Source organism: Diadema setosum, chromosome 10 (genome assembly GCF_964275005.1).
Source record: "Diadema setosum chromosome 10, eeDiaSeto1, whole genome shotgun sequence".
Taxonomy (NCBI): domain Eukaryota; kingdom Metazoa; phylum Echinodermata; class Echinoidea; order Diadematoida; family Diadematidae; genus Diadema; species Diadema setosum.
Window position 1 is genome coordinate 31,155,164 of NC_092694.1, and position 20,732 is coordinate 31,175,895.

The following is a 20,732-nucleotide window of genomic DNA, read 5'->3' on the forward strand; positions in this document are numbered from 1 at the left end:
GTGCCTTTTTTATGGTGCGTGGCATCTAATATCTGACCATGTTCTTGATCTGACATATCATGGGTATGTACCACAAAATTATAAGAACTTTATGAGCACGTATGAAATTACAGAGAACAATTGAAATATCAAAGCCCTAAACAGACGAACGTCCGTGATGCTTTTATTTCTATCGCTGCTGCAAATTCTACTTTGTTGTCCCAACTGTAATGTATACGAAAATTTGGTGTTCCAACTAATGAACATATCCTGCAAAAATTGTACGTCTGCTGGCTGGAAATGGGACGTAACATTCTTTTAGGCAAAATTATACTCAGTTTTCGTCACGGACGTGCTTCCGCTATTTTCTGATAAAGATCGTAGCCTAATAAACGTTATTGGCGATATTGTTCTGAGTCGTAATCAACTAAGATCTAGCCACACGATGATATGTTTGTTTTGAGTTTCTGTCCATCCTTTGTCAAATAGGAACCGAAATTATATTTTTAGACGAACCTCCGAGAAAAGGAGAACGTCCGTGATGATTAAAACGTTTTCGAGTGGGACACACATCTTGCTTTGATGGCGAAGCTACATTTTACCTTTGGCTTTCTAGCCGAGGAGCTGCATGTTATTTTTGGAGCGGACTGAGGCTCGTCCGCAGTTTTTGGACCATGCAATTTACCGAAATCCAAGCAAATAATTAATATTTTCTCTAAAAATTCACCTCCTGATCCCCCTCTGAGCAATACATATGTTGTAAGGATGTCAAATTTCTTATAATTTGCATTGACAATACCTTTTCAAATTTTTGAAAGAGTTAGGAAGGCTAGGTACTCTCTGCCGATTAGTTATCCGTCCTGGAACATGACCCTAGTAGTGGAACGAACGTCCGTGACAATTCCAGCGAACGTCCGTGGACGTATGCAATCCCACCGATAGGGATAACTTGTCCCGAAAGTGTCCTGTATTCTTTAAAACTTTTGGCTCCAATAGCGACAAATAAGGTTTTACAAAGTAAACAGTGAGTTTAAAGCAGTAGTTTCAGAATTTTTAAGGCGTTATGTGATCATGATGAACACACAGTTGAAAATTTACTCACAATTTTACGCTTGTTTTCCCTCTAATTATACAGAAACAGCTTAACACTGAAAAGTTATAGGAAAATGGAATTTTGCATAATCTGTAATTTCTGTGCATTTAAATTTCTTTTTAATGAGGTTCTGGAAACAATTTGTACTGTTACAGGTTCTGAAAGTTTCGCTCACGGACGTTCTGTCCGAGAAAGGAAATTTCTGATAATTACATCACTGCACATTAAGTTAATGTTACTTGAAAATATTACCAAATCACCGAGTCACTCATACCCAAAAGTGAACAAGGAAAAGTAGAAATCACGCGGTGCGAAATATATGTCCCCGCCGGAAGAAGCATTTAGTAGCAACATGTACAATATAGGTAAAAAGATCAAGGTCAAAGGTCAAAGAAGTCAAAGGTCAAAATTCTATGTAGAAGATTTGAAGCCCTCACCTAGTGCCATTACATAAAGCAAACGGAATTGAAATCGGGTTAGAAATAGCGAAGGAGTAGCATTTTGTAGCCAATGTACAATATAGGTAAAAAAATCAAGGTCAAAGGTCAAAGAAGTCAAAGGTCAAAATTCTGTGTAGCAGTTTTGAAGCCCTCACCTAGTGCCATCACATAAAGGAAACGGAATCGAAATCGGGTTAGAAATGGCGAAGGAGTAGCATTTGGTAGCAAAATGTACAATACAGGTCAAAAATCAAGGTCAAAGGTCAAAGAAGTCAAAGGTCAAAATTCTGTGTAGAAGTTTTGAAGCCCTCACCTAGTGCCATCACTTAAAGCAAACGGAATTGAAATTGGGTTACAAATGGCGAAGGAGTAGCATTTTGTAGCAAAATGTACAATATAGGTCAAAAATCAAGGTCAAAGGTCAAAGAAGTCAAAGGTCAAAATTCTGTGTAGAAGTTTTGAAGCCCTCACCTAGTGTCATCACATAAAGCAAACGGAATCAAAATCGGGTTAGAAATGGCGAAGGAGTAGCATTTTGTAGGCAATGTACAATATAGGTCAAAAATCAAGATCAAAGGTCAAAGAAGTCAAAGGTCAAAATTCTGTGTAGAAGTTTTGAAGCCCTCACCTAGAGCCATCATATAAAGCAAACGGAATCAAAATCGGGTTAGAAATGGCGAAGGAGTAGCATTTTGAAGCAAAATTTACAATATAGGTCAAAGGTCAAGGTCAAAGGTCACAACTGAAATTCTGTATAGAAGTTTCAAAGCTCCCATGTAGTGCTATCATATAAAGCAAACAGAATCAAAATCGGGTTAGAAATGGCGAAGGAGTAGCATTTTGAACATTTTGATCACACACGGACGCACGGACAGACGGACACACGGACACGCGGACACACGGACACACACACGTACGGAGCCCGTTTCATAGTCCCCTGCTCGAACTCAGAACAAGCTCAGAACATGTTTTTTTTTTTCTTTTGAACGTCCGCGCGTCGAAAATCTAAAGCTCCCTATTACTGCGAGTAGCCAGAACGCTACAATGTAGTTTATACAGGCCGCTCCCATATGCATAGTATAACGCTGTACAATCCAGAGGGACAACCAATACAACTCATCCCGCCGTCAAGCAAAGCGAGGCCGAGTTATCCCCGAGTCTGAGTCTAGCCTGACCCCGTTCGGGTAAGTTCTGAGACTGAACGTTTTTGGTTAATATTTCCCATTTTCGTCGTTACCCATCGAATATCTTGCTATTACAGCGTTATTCCGCACATTTCCTAGGCATACGTTCACATTTTGGAGCAAAATTTGACAACTTTTGCAGGCCTACCAGAACTTTCTTTGGGCTTTAACAATGATCTAATTAGCATATGTTGTGTAATGAAATTCATTCTGTTTACATTGCATTATTTGCATGTCATCTACTTGACAGTGAGTAATGATGAAATGGATATGTTTTGCAGGTGGCTGAGGCATACTCTGGCCATCACGGAGTTTGTCAAAAGGACTTTGTTGTCTGTCTCCTGTTTTAACGGTAATTATAACCTTTGTAAATTGTAAATATTTTTAATACAATACTACGTTGGCGAGGCTTATATCCAATATGTTTTTATGAATATTTGTACCCTTGTTTTGCAAAGGTCGCCAATAGTTTGTCACCTGATGTGAGAGGTTTTGCAGGTCTTTGCTTTCATTAGTGTATTTCCTCATTTCTTGTTAGATGTATCTTATTATCGACACACTATTACGTGAAAGTATTGTTTTACTTTATCGCTATCTTCTTCTCCCTCTTTTCCTTCTGCGTCTTCTTCTACTTCTTCTTCTCCTTTTTTACTTCATCTTCTTATTTCCTCTCTCATTATCATGATTATCTTATCGTGTATTCTTCTTATTACAATTGTTGCCATTATTATTAACAGAATAGTTGTTATTTTCGTTATCATCACGTGGATCTGTCTCTTTTAATGTGATGAGATATTTGCTAAACTATTGTATCATTTTGTTTCTTCTGATGTGCACAGCCTGGATCACGATGGAGATGGTTTAGCTCTCTACCTTGAACACAGTGTTGCGTTGTTTTAAGTTTAAATTTTAATTTCATTCTTTGCATTCTTGTATTTCAAAATATATCATTTTGTAATTGTTATTCAGAATTTCTTTTAAAAAAAATAAATTTGATATTCAATTTAAAAGAATTGCTAATAATGCGTCGTTCTTTCTCCCCCAATCTTCTTAATTGAACAACGGATTTAGAAAATTGCTCTCCCACTTAAATATTTATATTTCTTTTCACCGAGTGGACGCCTATTTGTCCCGTCGGTGACACATATATCATTTCATTTTTGTAAGCGCCATGAGCACGTGACTGAAGGTGCACCTATTTATTATTATTATTATTATTATTATTATTATTATTATTATTATTGCTGTTGCTGTTAGGCGCCTATTATTATAGGACTCATACATTCTTGAAGTATTTAACGAAACACAACAGACAAAATATCCACTTAATATTTTGTCTTGTTCGTTGAACACATCAAGTCCCGTAATTTTTTTTTTTTTTTTTTTTTTTTTGTCGGCAAAATCATTCGGAATTTTTAATTCTAAATTTTCCTGCATAGGCTCTGATATCCTAGATTGGGGAAAGATCAGATTACGCTGGCTCAGTTCAATATATTCACAAGATAAACAAGAATAACAAAAAATTGCCGATTCAGGAGGAAAGCATCAGCTTTATCTTGTTTTAATATGTTGCAGGAAAAAAAAAAGCAGTGTTAAATTCAGCATTTAAAGGCATACCAGAGTTAATCAACAATCCCAATGATAGCATGGGCCGTTGAACGTTTGTTGTTGTTGTTTGATTATTTGTTTGTTTGTTTGTTTGTTTGTTTTCTTTTTAAGGGGAGGGGGGCCGCAGGTCGAGGGGGCGGGTAAATCGTCGATACTCCTCCATTTAGTTGCTCTTGTAGTTTAACCCTATAAAGTCCAAGGGGGGCACATTGTGTTTCGTACCAGATTGTCATTCGCCACTCCTTCGCCCTGAATCCAGTTTCACACAAATTTGGTGGCTTTTCCTAAGATCTTATTCCAAACATTTTGATATATAATTAGCTATAGTTGATATTGCTGGTTGCCATGGCAACCATAAACTGACAACCATGTCAGCCTTTTGGCGTATTTTTCTGTTCCAATTCCAATTAACAATATTATTTGGTATGAAATGAGTGTTTCTTGGCTGAAATTTGCTAAAGAAGCAAAATATGAATTAATTATGGCCCTAAAATGTTTTTCCTATTATTTCCTTTATTTCTATGTGACAACGGCTAAAACAATAGATATAAATAGATAATTAAAAACAACAGTGTTTGAAAAAAGATTGCCGTTCTATTCCCATTGTATCATTCTGATTACGTCGCCCAAGTTGTAACTGTAATATCATTTATCACATCAATTTGCAAACTTAAAATTCCTATATTGCTGAATGTGATAACTATGCATGCACCTATCCAAAACAATACATCACAGGTCTCATAATGTATGTTGTAATGAATAGCGCCCCCATGCGGTGACCTTGAGAAATTCTAACCATAACAAATAATGAGCTTCGCTTTGCACATGAGTTGTGGCAAATATGAAAATGATCGATCTGTAATTAAACATAAATACCTGCAGATGGGATAAAGAAGTAATACAGAAAAATCATGCTTTTAGCATATTTCCTATGTATTTCTTTATATTTTGGCAGAGCGGGTTGATAGATAGAGTTGCGACACTGGGGTACAAAGGTCACGTCAAATAGTTCCCCATGGTCGTCGATGTCGACGAATTATTTCTACAGGGTTTTCACATAGGCGCGCAGTACCCCGGACCCAGCGGCAGTGTGAGATACCATTGTTGCTTGCGACGGGAGTGTGACTTGTTGAGAAAAATGTCGTGTTTTTACGGCAATCATGTAAACTTAATGAAGTAGAGAAAGGAGTACTTGCCTGTCGAAGTCAAGGAAACGGATGCAAACAACCAGTAAGGATGAAATATTTTCAAAGTGGTTTTAACACTCCTAGATGATGTTGATGGGCGAACGTCAAAATGTAAGGACGGAAATATCATGTAGTCCCACTCCTTTACAATTGTTGTTGTAATTCAAAATCCCGGGTTGTGGGTCTTTATTGTTGTTATGACGACGAGGGGAAGCTATTTTGCACTCTCGCGCAAAACCCATGCGCGGAGCGCGTAACTCTACTTTGCGCGAGCCACGGAGCAAAATAACAATGAATGCATTGTTTGCGTCATAATAGGGTACGCGGTTTTCTAAGGTCTTATCGACATCATACGACCAGGGGGAACTATTTTGAGGGATTGACCAATCAGCAAGAACTTCCGGTGTCGCAACTCTATCTATTAACCCGTTGACCTTCAGAAAAGACAAATGTGCGGTCATGTAGAATATAAGTTGTTCTACCCATGTGCCAAATATGACGATGAAACATAAAACAATAACACAAATTATATAGAGAGGGGCACAATGTGCCCCCCGACCCCTTGGCCCGTATTCTGCTAAAAACTTAGACCCGAGTTTAAACCCACGCCTGGGTCTAAAGTAGGTTTTTGGGGTTTAAACCTGGGTTTAAACCACCAGTTTAGACCCAGGTTTAAACCCAGGTTTAATTTGTATTCTACTAAGTCCAGCTGTGGTCTAAATTGGGTTTAAATTAAACCTACCCAGGAGGAGGTTTATTTCGAGTTTAAATCGAGTCTAATGATGACTGGTAAGGGTACCAGCACACGGATCAATGCCAATGCAATGGCACAAACGAGTGGCTGCCTGGATACGTACAGCAGCTAGCTTGCCGGCCACACGCGTGTACACACGCCTACTACCGTATGTAGATCTAAACGCTAGTATAGGCCTACTTACTTGTACACTTAACGGTTAGAAGAGACTCGAGATCTAAATGTTAGAAATACTACTACCTAGTACTACCTGTAGTTAGTCTAGACTTTACGATGAAAATAACCTGAAGACTAGACCAAGAACTCAATGTAGGACTAGAGGGTAGGTTGAGCCTGAGGTCGATTTGGCATAGATAGACTAACTGTTGGTGTTAGATTGAGAACCTAACGTTAGATCGTAGGACTAACGTTCGGACTAGGAGTAGGGTCCTACTAACGTTAGTAGAACCTATTCGAATAGCTAGAGTACATTATTGTAACGTTACGACTAACGTTAGATCTATTAAAAGTTAGGTTAGTGTGGTACGGTAGGTAAAATCTACTTCTAATATCGAGACAGGGTTGATATAATAGGCCTAGAACTAGATCTATTTTTAAATTTTAGAATGGTTTCCATTTTTGTTAACTGACAATCTTAAGAGAAAAGCTTTTATTCAATTTCCTACCTCAAAGTCCTGGTTTGATCAATCGCCAATCCATTCCGAATTCACGATTCAATCGACATAAAAAGCCATGTCCCATCCAGCGCACACAGCAACCGTGCCGCCGGCCGGCGCGGCGCGATGGCTCTGCTGGCACTGAGCATTCAAAGCTAGCTAGCCAGGAATTAATACCGCTACATACGCTAACATACGCAAGTATCCTGTGATGTGCGTCGCACACGTACACAAACTGTACAGTAATATACAATGTACAGTGCTTCACGAGTCGTCGCAAGCAAAAATACAGCATGCCCTTATTCGACATAAATACCCGTAAAAACGATTCAAAATCCAAGAAAGTCACGCTCATGTGGCTGATACACTGCCAATAATAAATTTAAGTGGATTTGTGGAGAGAAAAGTACTCAGAGAGGGAGAATTTCTTCTTCCATAGAGGGCACCATGGTGGCTTGACCCAAGACTATTTCGGGTTTAATTTAAACCCGAAATAGACTTGGGTTTAACTAAACCTCGCTAGCAGAATACAAAATTAAACCTCGGGTCTAGCTAAACCATAGGTGAGTCTAAAATGGGTTTAAACCTTGGTCTACAGTAGAATACGGGCCCTTGGGTCTTAGAAGGGTCAAAATAGCTTGGGGTTTATAGGATTAAGGCTTTGATTAGGCCTAATCATGATTTTAAATCTGGTTTTGCGTGAAATTGAATGCTAGGCCTATACACATAAAGCACTTGGTCACACAATCGACGAGAAAAGATATAATTGACGGATGCGATCGGAAGCAGTTTACCTCCATGGACACGAACGCCAAAAGGTGCCCGGACTGCACTTTTCTTTTCATTTCACTAACCGAACATTCGTTATAAAACATTGAATTACAATCTGGCCTGATCTGTGGTGTATACATTGCATAATTATGTATCTAAACCTTGTGTAGAAGCTTTCCAATCTTCACCTGATTTATTTGCTGCTTTATGTGGCAACCAATCCCCCATGGATGTCATTCCTGGCTGCATTCTTTCCATCTTGTTAGGGCTAAACACACGTGCGACAAGGTGGCAAATATTATGCAAGTGATACAAGCGGAGTCTCCGTCAGTATAGACACATGCTACCAAAATATATGAGAGGGCGAGATCATGTTTGTATAGATCAACAGTTCCGATCTATGGGCCTACTAATTTAATTTGTTAGAGTGAAACAAAATGAAGAAAATTCAAACCGCAACCTTCACCCCTCTACTTGATATTCTCTTGCATCTACATCATTCTAGCCATAATACTTGCCAAGTTTGGTGGAGATTTGACCGTGAGTTTTCAAGAAAATAATGTAAAATTTGGGCCCTACTTTGGACCCCCCCCCCCACCCCAATTAAGGGGGCACCTAAACCCACCATGAACAAACTTGAAATTATACAGTCATCCATCAGTATATTTTGTCATATAATTATAAACATGAACTTAGTAAATGTTACCTCTGGTGCTAGAGAAGATTACTCCCTTTCAAAAAAAAAAAAAAAAAAATCCGTTGACGGACATGACGGAGGGGGGGGGGGGATGATGTCCATAGGAACAAATTAAGATCATATCCAACTATAGGATTACAACTTGCCAAATACAAATTGGGGTTTTCAAGAAGAAGATTAGGGAGCTTTAGATTTTGACGCGCGGACGCTTGAGCCGACACTTGCGCTGGACGTTCTCCTCTCCCTGCGTCGTGTGGAAAAGTAGCTTTAGATTACGCTGGGACGCAACGTATAAAAAATAAAATCGCGCCGCATAATGATCAGTGCATGAAGAAGCTCTCTTCGTCGCAAACTGCGGACGTGAAAATAGCCCAGTACGCGTAGTGAAAAACTCAGGCGACGCAAGCTAAAAATAAGGCCCATTCTCATTCAGCGTGTTTCTACAGAGAATCCGATAGACCTAGAATTTGCAAGCGCGTAATCAAACACTGCGCTAACGCAGACCCGGGCCCTGTTTCATAAAGTTGTTCGTAAAGTTACGAACGACTTACGAGCGACTGGTGATCAGTTCTTGTGGTGAATTATTGAAATTCTAGTAAGTATAGCACATCGCAACTGATCACCAGTCGCTCGTAAGATGTTCGTAACTTTACGAACAGCTTTATGAAACACCCCCAGGGTTGTTTCTACAGAAAGCGCATAATCGGAAAGAATCCGATTCTCCACCTGAATACAGTTGTGACCGGATGTCTGGAAAGTTGGCTGGTGCATTGTGGGCCTGGGTAGAGCATCTACTGATGATGCGATCACCGATTGAACTACTAATAGTAGAAACTGAGCAGGGCCTGGGCGCCGGGCCTATACAAACGTAGTGTGCAGCGTGGGTACAAGTTACAACCGGCTGTTGGACGAATTTGTTTTCATCTAAGGGGGGCTCCTACTCTAACGTTTCACAAGCACCGTCAGCACGGTCGGGTGGCGGCCCGGGGGTTGGTAGGCATGCCCACGGGATCGGTGCGAAATACAGTCATAAGACATCGGCCTAACGTTAGATTCTACTAGCGCTTGAACATTGATATTTACCAAATCTCAGATCAAAGGTGTATATCTAACTGTTAGATCAAAAAAGATTTTAAAGTTCCCTTATGCAGTGCAATAAAGAACTACAGTTAAACTCGCCTAAGTCGACATCGCATATGTCGAATAATCGCGTAAGTCGATGATTTTAAAAAGTCCCGATTTTTCCCCATTGACTTACGTGTATTAATTCACTCACAAGTCGAATTTTGTAAGTCGAATACTCGCCTATGTCGATGAAATTCCAAGAACGTTTTCACGGAAAAACCATTGAATTCACTGTGCCTAAGTCGAATAAGATTTTATTGTGTAATAAATCACTGTCATTATTCATTATTTATTACTCATTATTATTTTGTTTGTCAGATGAGTTTGAGGTGACAAAAAATTGATCTAAAGTATCAAAATTCAAAGCGATCGCATGAACTCGTTGAACTCTCTTCGTGTTTGAAGGTCCGCTGGTACAGCCCTGTCAGCTGTCGCGCTACGTACGTACAGCGACTGGGCTGTGTATTGCTCCACTCGCAGTAAGGCATTCGTACAGTACACATGCGTTCATTTACATGTACAGTATTGAGCTTGCAGTGTAGTTTGGGCATTTGCAGTATCGTGCAATGGAGTGGTATGGACGAAGCTGCTGAGTTTTCAAAGCGGAAAGTAGGGGGAAAGTTACGGGCACGGGTAAATCAAAATTGCACCTCTACACGCATTTCAAGCCACGGTATGGTAAACTGGAATCAATCACTGCTCAAATATCGTTCATATTCACTTCCCCAAGGTTTAAAAAGGGCGTAAAGTAATCGGACCTGTGCCAATACTAACGCACTGTCCATGCAAAGTTAGCCGCGGCCCTGCCGGGCGACCCGTGCTGCGGCACACCGCTCCAGCTCTCGGCTCCAGAGTAGACAACATACATGTACATTATACATATTATGTACGTGTGGTGTAACTGTAAGTCGATTTTTTTTTCGACTTACGCACAAGTCGAAAATCGCCTAAGTCGATGTGTTTTGCTCAGTCCCGAGAAGATCGACTTATGCGAGTTTAACTGTATGTATTTATTTACTAATTTACTTACATTCAAAGGAAATAGTCCTTTTTCAGTCACCACGTTTCCAACTCAACGACTGAAACATGCAGCTCTCGCGTATACGATAGGCCGTAGTCCCCGCGCGCGAGAGATTTTACCTGTTGTAGACGTACGCACACGTATTAAGTATTCGCGCGCACACAAGCAGCGCGGGGCTACTGGAAAATGCTCGAAAATGCATTTTCTGAGTTCCTGCATGTTCAGAGTTTTGATTAAAAGTAAAAAAATATCTTCAAGAAAACTAGAAATAATATAGACACATTCAATTAAAGAAGCATTTGTAGTTTTATAAAACATTAAATTACTTTTGGAAGATCATCTAATTAGCTTGGAAAAACAAACTTTGCAGAACGTTAATTAATCTGTGAATATTATTTCGAGAAAACAACACCCAAACATTTGAGAGTCCCATATATGGCTGTACAAAATGACTTTTTTAAATGCTAAGGAAACACATTTAAATTGCAATTTCATTAAAAGGGACAATTGAAACTCATGATCTGTCAAATATGAATTGAATGCAAGCAAAAAATAAAAATCGTGATTTTTTACATGCTTCTGAATTTTGTGCTAAAAATGACATTTTTTGGCAAAAATACGCTTGACATCCGGCCGTACGCTATTCCTTAGTATTTTTGCAAGACTTTCAACACGAGAACGGAGCATTAACAAAAAAACGCCGTCGAATCCTTATCTAGAGCCTTTTTTGAGGTTTGGCTGGTCTACTATGATGTGCGTATAGGCTTGAGGACCGCTCGCTGTCCATTTGTTTTGTACAGGATTAGCACGCACTTTTCCTGTCTGTTCACTTAGGCCTCGTTTGGTATTATACAGTAGAATATGGCGATCACGAACTGCGTGTAAATTGTCTGAAATAGGGTCGAGTTTTCCCTGAGACCGAGTTAGTCTGGATCCTTCTGGAATAAAAGTCGGTTTTCCGACTTTTATTTTTCTCAAAATATTCCAAAACGACTTATCATCCCGGCAAATCGCGTCAGCCAGGTAAGTTTCATTGCAGACTCTTTCGATATATTGCAAGCAAATATGAAAAAGTGCCAGACGGGTTCCCAAACCCTTACCATAACTATGTTTTCACTTTAATCATATTGGAACTTATCAATGCAAAAATCTTATTGTGTGTGTGTGGGGGGGGGGGGGACATACTGTATAATGATTGTGTGTAGTAATGATACTGTGTAATAATTGCTTTAGTCGGTTCCGTCATTTTATTATTGGACATTCTTATTCGTCATGGACTGAGCATGGTTCTGTCATACATTTGAATGTAATCGTTTGATATGTGTTATCTACTTGCTTTGTTTCTACGTTTCGAATAGTACTTTGATGACTAATGTGCATTTTTATGTGTGTGAAATCTGAGGGGAAAAATAAATGCAATTTAGTTCAATCAATTTTAGAAAAAAAAAACAAAGATATCGGATTTCATCAAGAGATCTGTTTTTTATACAGTTATGCTTCTGCTTAGATCAGATCAGAGGTATCTTGGAGATAAATTCTTCAGATATCCACAAACTTAAAGGACAAGACTACCTTCATACACATGTGGATTGGGTGAATGCAACAACATAAGTAGAACACGTCAGTGAAAATTTGGGGAAAATCCGACAATCCTTTCCAAGTTCATGAATTTTTAAAGTATCGACTGTGCAGTCACTTCTGGATGAGAAGACTACTGCAGTGTATGATGTCACATGCGTACAACGATATAAAGAAAATAAAAAGAGAATTTCATAAAAACTTTACTTTTGAAAGAAAAGTACACATTTCTTCAACTTGTTACTGATGTATATTAAGGGCGATATTATTCCCCCTGCTTTCTGAAAGAGAAAAGTCGAGTGTTCTTTAGTTATGCGAGAAAAGTAAAAACGTGTTGATTTTTCTTTATACAATTTACTTTCTTTATATCATTGTACACATGTGACAACACAAACTATAGTAGTCTTCTCATCTAGCCGTGACTGAGCAGAATTAAAGCTTAAAAAATTCAATACTTTTGAACGGATTGTCCGATTTTCCCCAAACTCTCACCGATGTGTTCTACTAATATTGCTGCATTCACTCAACCCACATGTCTATGAAGGTTGAACTTGTCCTTTAAAAGTGACTGGTCCGCATGCCTTCAAAGTATATCTTCCAATATCACGATCCCATCAACCTGCCTAGAGGACATCATCGACACACAAAGACTGACGATTTCACATCATAATGATTAAAATTCAACTGAAGAATTTATTAACGAAAACAGTGACATCCTCTCACAGCGATACTTCCTCCATGGCACTCTTGACTCCGTGTTTTCCACAGAGTTGTTCTCTGTGTTCTCACTTCATTTTCAAGGACTTTCGCAATGTCTTCAAGTCAAACATCTATTTCCCCCACCTTTTTGTTTTGTTTTGTTTTCAACTCAACCTACAAACGGCTTGCCTTCTGACCGGTATCGAGGACCCACTTTACTATGTTCACGAAGAGTTGTTCGTTACTGTAAGCATGGACATACAACGTAGGTCCGTGCTGCAAGTTCTGATTTTATTTACCAATTCTAGGTGGCATATGAGTTTAAGGTGATCTCCTGCCGGTATTTTGCCTGTTGCTATCGTAAATGTAATTACTCTGGTACGAACTTGCAATTACTACCATTCGTTAGCATAATACTGGCCGTAGACCTTGTCATAAATCTGGGCAGTGAAGTGAGCAGCCGTTACTGCAGCCACGCAGAGACTGCGAAGTAGAGATGTTTCGATCCCCCACGTTATTACGTCAACACTGCAATCCACGAAGTAATCGTGAACTTTGATCCGACCCTGTATCTTGAAGTCGTCCGTATCTCATAGCTGTAAGTTGTCACTCGCTCTCTGTGGTGTGGGACCCTCGCACCAGGTTTTGAGAGAATTTCATGTCTGTTTTGACGAAAATAGTTGTGACATGTCTCCACAGTCATGTAGACTTTCCCACAAGTTCCAAAAATCGTTGCTTGTTGCAGAGTCTTGAAAAGACACTAAAAATATCGAGATGAACTATAAACTTCGCTTGTCTCGTAGAATTGTGTGTGCATACAGTTGAAGAAAAATGCTACATTTAACAAATGTTTGTTTACGTGTCGGCCATCAATGCATTGTCCATGCGTCGACATCGTTCTGTAGGTCGGATTTACACAGGATAGTTTTTGTGGAGGACGTACTTGAAGAAGAGATCGACCTCGAACGGGTCATACGGATTCAGCCTGATCGTCAGGTCGTTCATCGGCAGCTGCAGAAGTGCAAGTTGAACCGCACCCTGGCCTGTAGGGAGGAGTAGGTATAAGAAAGAGAAGGATGGTGGTGGTGTCAGTGGTGGTGGTGATGATGGTGGTGGGGCGGTGATGGTAGTAATGATGGTGTTGGTGTCGGTGGTGGTGGTGATGATGGTCATGGCGGTGGTGGTGGTGGTGGTGATGATGGTGGTGGTGATTATAATGGTGTGGTGATGAGGATTGTGATCATGGTGGTGGCGTTGGTGGTGGTGATCATGGCAGTGTTGGTGTGGTGATGGTGATGATGGTGGTGGTGGTGGTGTTGATGATGGTAGTGGTGGCAGTGGTGATGGTGATGGTGGTCGGTGATGGTGGTGGTGGTGATGGTGGTGGTGGTTATAATGGTGCATCGTGGTGGTGGTGGTGATGTTGATGGTGGTAGTGGTGTTGGTCATGATCATAATGATCGTGGTGATGACGACACGAGCAATGTTACTATGGTTTAATCACCATGGGGATAACCTCTTCGGGTCCAGGATCATTTTCCCAAACACTGCCAAGTATACATTTTCATTCTAAACCTTTAGGATAAAATGAAATGAAATGAAATGAAATGAAATGAAACTCGAATTATCACTCATTGTGATTAATATATCCCCACCCACAACTGAGGGAATTAGCTCAACCAGGGCCCTGTTTTATCAAGATAAAGTTAGCGTTGATTGTGAAATCAACGCTAACTTTATCCAACTTGAAGTCTGCTATAACTTTAAATCAACTGCAAGTTTCCGTTTTACGAAGAGACTTAATCGTCGATTATAGTTATAGCTCATCACTGGCGTAACTACGGGGGGGGGCATGGGGGGCACGTGCCCCCCCCCCCCAATCCGCTGGTAAAAAAAAAAAAAAGAAAAAAAAAACTACCAAAATGGTAATTCAAGGGTTAGTAAACTGCTTTTGAAATCGACATGAAAGGATAATCAAGAAAAAAGATATTTTTGTAAGATTTCTTGTAACCATATAATTAAAGAGGTATTATAGTGAAACATTGTTCAAAAAGCCCGGAGACGACAAAAGATTGTGATTCAGTGTGATTCCGGGTTGGCATTTTGAATACAAGCAGGATGTGCGCAGTGTATACTCAGAACATCGGAATGGCAAAAAGAGTCGCTGCAATGTTGCGCAATGTGATGTTTGATATAGGTTGTACACATTTGCTATCAAAGCTTGATCATTGATTTTGCAGTGTTGCTTTACATACTCGTCTATATCAAAATGCCTTGCATTGTCAATAATAAGACTCGACCTTGGCTATTTCCTAACTTTTCCAACTATATGAAACACACACACTCACAAACACAAACAAATTAGGGGATGCTCTATGTAAAGAACATCCTTCTCCCGCTTGGTCACTTCGACGCCCCCTCGCTGGTCATACCACCCCACATCATGAACATAAACCGACACCATTGACTACCAGTGGCGGATCCAGGGGGCGCATCGGGCGCCCCCTCCCTCCAAAGCGAAAAAATATATATGTAGCTACAAACGACAGTTTTTGGACTGTAAAATGTCAAAATTTTCAAGCTCGCTCGCTTCGCTCGCTCGCATTTAATCGTTATGCAATTCTCCTGATGCTGCTGTCAGTAATTGCCAGCAGTTGCGCCCGGTGCGTCCCCTGCCCTTAATTTCCAAAGCGAAAAAAATATAGCTACAAACGGCAGTTTGGGGACTGTAAAATGTCAAAATTTTCAAGCTCGCTCGCTCGCATTTAATCATTATGCAATTCTGATGTTGCTGTAAGTAATTGCCAGCAGTTGCGCCCGGTGCAACCCCCTCCCCTTAATTTCCAAAGCGAAAAAAATATAGCTACAAACTGCAGTTTTGGGACTGTAAAATGTCAAAATTTTCAAGCTCGCTCGCTCCGCTTGCTCGCATTTAATCGTTATGCAATTCTCCTGATGTTGCTGTCAGTAATTGCCAGCAGTTGTGCCCGGTGCTCCCAGGCCCTCTCCTTAATTTCCAACGCGAAAAAATATAGCTAAAAACTGCAGTTTTGGGACTGTAAAATGTCAAAATTTTCAAGCTCGCTCGCTTCGCTCGCTCGCATTTAATCGTTATGCAATGCTCCTGATGTTGCTGACAGTAATTGCCAGCAGTTGCGCCCGGTGCGCCCCCTCTCCTTAATTTTCAAAGCGAAAAGATATAGCTACAAACGGCAGTTTGGAGACTGTAAAATGTCAAAATTTTCAAGCTCGCTCGCTTCGCTCGCTCGCATTTAATCGCCATGCAATTCTCTCGATGTTGCTGTCAGTAATTGCCAGCAGTTGCGCCCGATGCGCCCCCTCCCCTTAATTTCCAAAGCGAAAAAATATACAAAAAAAAAACCCGGCAGTTTTGGGAACATAAAATGTCAAAATTTTCAAGCTCGCTCGCTTCGCTTGCTCGCATTTAATCGTTATGCAATTCTCCTGATGTTGCTGTCAGTAATTGCCAGCAGTTGTGCCCGGTGCGCCCAGGCCCTCTCCTTAATTTCCAAAGCGAAAAAATATAGCTAAAAACTGCAGTTTTGGGACTGTAAAATGTTAAAATTTTCAAGCTCGCTCGCTTCGCTCGCTCGCATTTAATCGTTATGCAATGCTCCTGATGTTGCTGTCAGTAATTGCCAGCAGTTGCGCCCGGTGCGCCCCCTCTCCTTAATTTCCAAAGCGAAAAGATATAGCTACAAACGGCAGTTTGGAGACCGTAAAATGTCAAAATTTTCAAGCTCGCTCGCTTCGCTCGCTCGCATTTAATCGCTATGCAATTCTCCTGATGTTGCTGTCAGTAATTGCCAGCAGTTTCGCCCGATGCGCCCCCTTCCTTTAATTTCCAAAGCGAAAAAATATACAAAAAAACGTCAGTTTTGGGAACATAAAATGTCAAAATTTTCAAGCTCGCTCGCTTCTCTCGCTCGCATTTAACCGTTATATGCCATTCTCCTGATATTACTGCCAGTAATTGCCAGCAGTTGCACCCGGTGCGCCCCCCCCCCCTGAATTTCCAAAGCGAAAAAATATAGCTACAAACGGCAGTTTGGGGAGTGTAAAATGTCAAAATTTTCAAGCTCGCTCGCTTCGCTCGCTCGCATTTAACCGTGATGCCATTCTCGTGATGTTACTGCCAGCAACTGCCAGCAGTTGCGCCCGGTGCAACCCCCTTAATTTCCAAAGCAAATATATATATATATATATGTATATATATATATATATATATATATATATATATATACATATATTATTATATATAGCTACAAACGGCAGTTTGGGGACTGTAAAATGTCAAAATTTTCAAGCTCGCTCGCATTTAATTGTTACGTTATGCAATTCTGATGTTGCTGCCATGAGGTGCCCCCCCCCCCCCCCCAATGTCTTGACCCACGGTACGCCACTGCTCATCACCATGACTTAATTATTGATTTAGTCAAAACTAAAAACACGGGACGAGGCTGGTTTCCGGTACTGTCTGCTTAAAAACAAAACAATACATTAAGCAAAACAAACAACAAAAACATGATTGTTTGCCATGGCCACGGATTCGTAGTCTGCTAGTGCGACGCAGTAGTAGCGCCAGCCGCTGAATTAGAAGTATTAAGTTTGCAACAAAACCGCAAAATACGCCGTTTTGCGTTGTATTGAAAAAAAGTAGATCGATAGATCTAGCACATCCCGAGCTCAACGAAAATCTGCGTACGCGTGTACCGTAAAGATTCCGCACATACGTAGAATTACTTCAAGTCTTAATTCAATAGGCTGAAGTCCTGTGTGGTTACGTGTAGGATTATGGAAACTTGTGAGAGTGTGGTGATTACAGTAGCTTGTTTTTACCTCTACGGCGCAGATCGGCTTTGTAAAGAATAGATCGCAAGTCTACATCATCAACATGTCGAAATTCTAGAATGACTTAGACGCTCTAATCAGCAGTACGCCACTACGTGTTACGGTAAGTACAAACGACTCGCTGAACGTTATTTACAACCAGTTGAGCCTAACGTTAAGCTGGATCTCAAGTTACTGTCGTACTCGGTGCTATATAGAATTAAACTCTTTATTTTCTGTATATGCCTACTAAACTCTTAATTAGTATCTATTGCCGAACTAGCTCTACGTAGGCCTACGCACGTCAGAAATCACTGGTTTCCTCGCATATGGGTTCTTCACTTTGGCAAGATTAACTATACACAGCCCAGTCGCTGTACATGGTACGTCGCGACAGGGCTGTACGCGCGCGACCACCAATCACTAGGAGAGCGACGTAATCGTATCACGATAGCTTTGACTTTTGATACTTACGATCATTTTTGTCACCTCAAACTCATCGAGTATACTCTTCAATATTTACTCTACATCTGATGCTATCAGTATTCAAATGTACGTAATGAAACTTACCGAAATTGATCATCATATCCAGCATGTCCACACCGTACACAATCTTTCACGCCAGGCCAAGCGTAGATATCGGGTGGTCACGTGATGTGAATGCCCTTTCAAAAGGTCGCGCTGTCGACCGTGCTGCTACACTCAAGCAGCGTACGCACGGTTACTAGTATACAGCTATCGGGTGCGTTTTTTTTTTTTTAAAGACGGCACAGATTGGGGCATGGCGCGTGTTAAACCTATGGGAAAAACGTTGGGTTAGGGTTTTTGGTTATGGTTATGGTTAGGGTTAGGGTTAGGGTTAGAGTTGGGGTTAGGGTTAGGGTTAGGATTAGGATTAGGGTTAGGTTTAGGGATAGGGTCCCCGATAGATTTTTAGTTTCCCCAATCTGTGCCGTCTAAAAAAAACACGGAAATTGTACTGGGCTTGGCGGCGGCTGGCGTCTGGTCGGGCGAGGAACATTGAGCTCCATACCACGGTTATTGTGTAGCAGACGCCAAGGTTTGTTCGACACTTTCAACGCACACGCGCTCGCTCTGGAGCACATCCGGTCACGCATGCGCATAAGTCAAGGCGCCATTTTGAATCCTGCAACGACGAAGCCCGACGGTCAGGAATTGCGCCAGAAAGTGTCATTTATTTGTTCCACGGACTTATCGCAAGTGGTCCCATGGACCCAGTGTGGCGAACTATTCTTCTGCAATAGAAACATGCATTTAACGTGAGTAAAGTATTCTGTTTAAAGGAGAAAAGTATACATGTTCCTAAGTTTTGTAGTTGTGTTGAGGTTCCTCACTTCGAGGCTGCATGCCGTGCTCGTCAGACGCTGTTTTCGCATAGCGTAACAGTGTCTGGTCGGGCTATGGCAAGGTATGCATTACACACAGACGCGGTTCCAGTTCCAGAACTGTACTCGGTTACTTGCTTGCTGGCGATAGCTTGATTGGCGGCGGGCGGACGGCGTGCCGAGGCGCCGGGCGCGCAGGCTGGGATTGCGACTGCTGTCGAGGGTGTTTGCGTGCAGCAGTCGCGCAAGCAATGCGTGCCGATCGTGAATTTCAAGCAAGGAAAAGACCATAATTACATGAAAGAAACGCAACAAAATGTTAGAGAAAGGTTAGCATTTAACAGACAAACATTTGTGACAAGACCCCAGCTAGACTAGGAAAGTGTGACAGTCATCTTTCTTCTGTAAATTGCCTTACAATTGAGTCTACCTAGACTGTTTCTACTTAAAGTTGATATCTATCACCTGTTAAGTTAATCATAGATTTGTAGCGGTTGAGAAAACTTATGTGTTGATTTTTTAGGAAGTTGGAGTTGATGTCAATTCTGGGTGTCTTGATAAGACGGACTTCAAGTGGATTTGGAAGTTAATCATAGATTAAGTGGACTTAGAGTTGATTTGAGAGGTTAATCATAGATTATTTTGACTTAACGTTAAATTTATCTTTTGATAAAACGGCCCAGGATTATTTTTTTTTTCACTTTTTAGTGAAATTTTTTTTTATGCCATGGCAATGCACTGTTCAACAGTGAATAAGTGTATTGCTCACTGTTAGTCAAATGTCCCACATCTCAAGTCAAGTGCTCAAAAACTGAGTGAGCAAAATAAATAAACTGACGATTTCTATGGCTTTCAATAAAAATTGTGTTACCATGGCAACACAATGTTGGACATTAAGAAAAAATGAAGTTTGCACAACTATCATAGCCGTCACATGTGCCAAGTTTTTAAGCCAAATGCTAAAAGGCTGAGGGGCTTAGTTGAATTCACAATATAAGTGTATCATTTTCATTCAAAATAAACTGTTACTATGGCCACACATTTTCAACACTGACAAAAGACTTTTTGCACATCTAGGTGATATAGAGGCAACATGTGCCAAATTTGAAGCGAAAATGCTCTAAAACAGAGAGAGTTAGGAGAATCGAAATGTTTGTATGATTTTCATTAGAAATGCACTGTTACCATGGCAACATTGTTCAACAATGATGAAATATGAAGTTTACATATCTCTGTACTATAGTTGTTGCATGTGCCAAATTTCAAGCTAAATGCTCAAAGACTGAGGGAGTTAATTGAATCCACAATATTTGTGTATGATTTTCATTTAAAATAGCTGTTACCACGGAAACGCATTGATCAACAAAAACAAAAGGTTAAGTTTGCACATCTCCGTATCATAGTGGTCAGGTGTGCCAAATTTCAAGCTAAATGCTCAAAGACTGAGGGAGCTAGTTGAATCCACAATATTTTTATATGCTTTTTGGTGAAAAAATGCTGTTGCCATGGCAACGCAATGTTCAACACTAATAACAGGTTAAGTTTGCACATCTATATCCTATAGTTCAATTCAATTCAATAGTTAATTTATTTCCATCATCAAAAAGAAAAGAAAAAGTTGACATAATCCAAAGTGATACCATTTTTTACGTTTTTCTTACACTCGTCTGATTAAAGGATTTTTTTTTCAAATACAATATAAAGTATGTGCACGAATGATGTCATAAAAAAGAAACAATGCAC

General features: G+C 40.4%; 2 protein-coding genes across 2 annotated transcripts in view; both read right to left on the reverse strand.

Moving 5' to 3' along the window:
* The window catches only part of LOC140233670 (uncharacterized), a 173,559-nt gene that overhangs the window by 92,155 nt on the left and 60,672 nt on the right, over positions 1-20,732 (reverse strand). The window lies entirely within an intron of this gene.
* LOC140234489 (uncharacterized) overlaps positions 12,767-20,732 on the reverse strand; it is a 51,827-nt gene continuing 43,861 nt past the window's right edge. Inside the window, exon 8 of the mRNA XM_072314533.1 lies at positions 12,767-13,835. Coding sequence (XP_072170634.1) covers positions 13,705-13,835 — 131 coding nt within the window. The 3' untranslated portion in view covers positions 12,767-13,704. The remainder of the gene's footprint in view (positions 13,836-20,732) is intronic.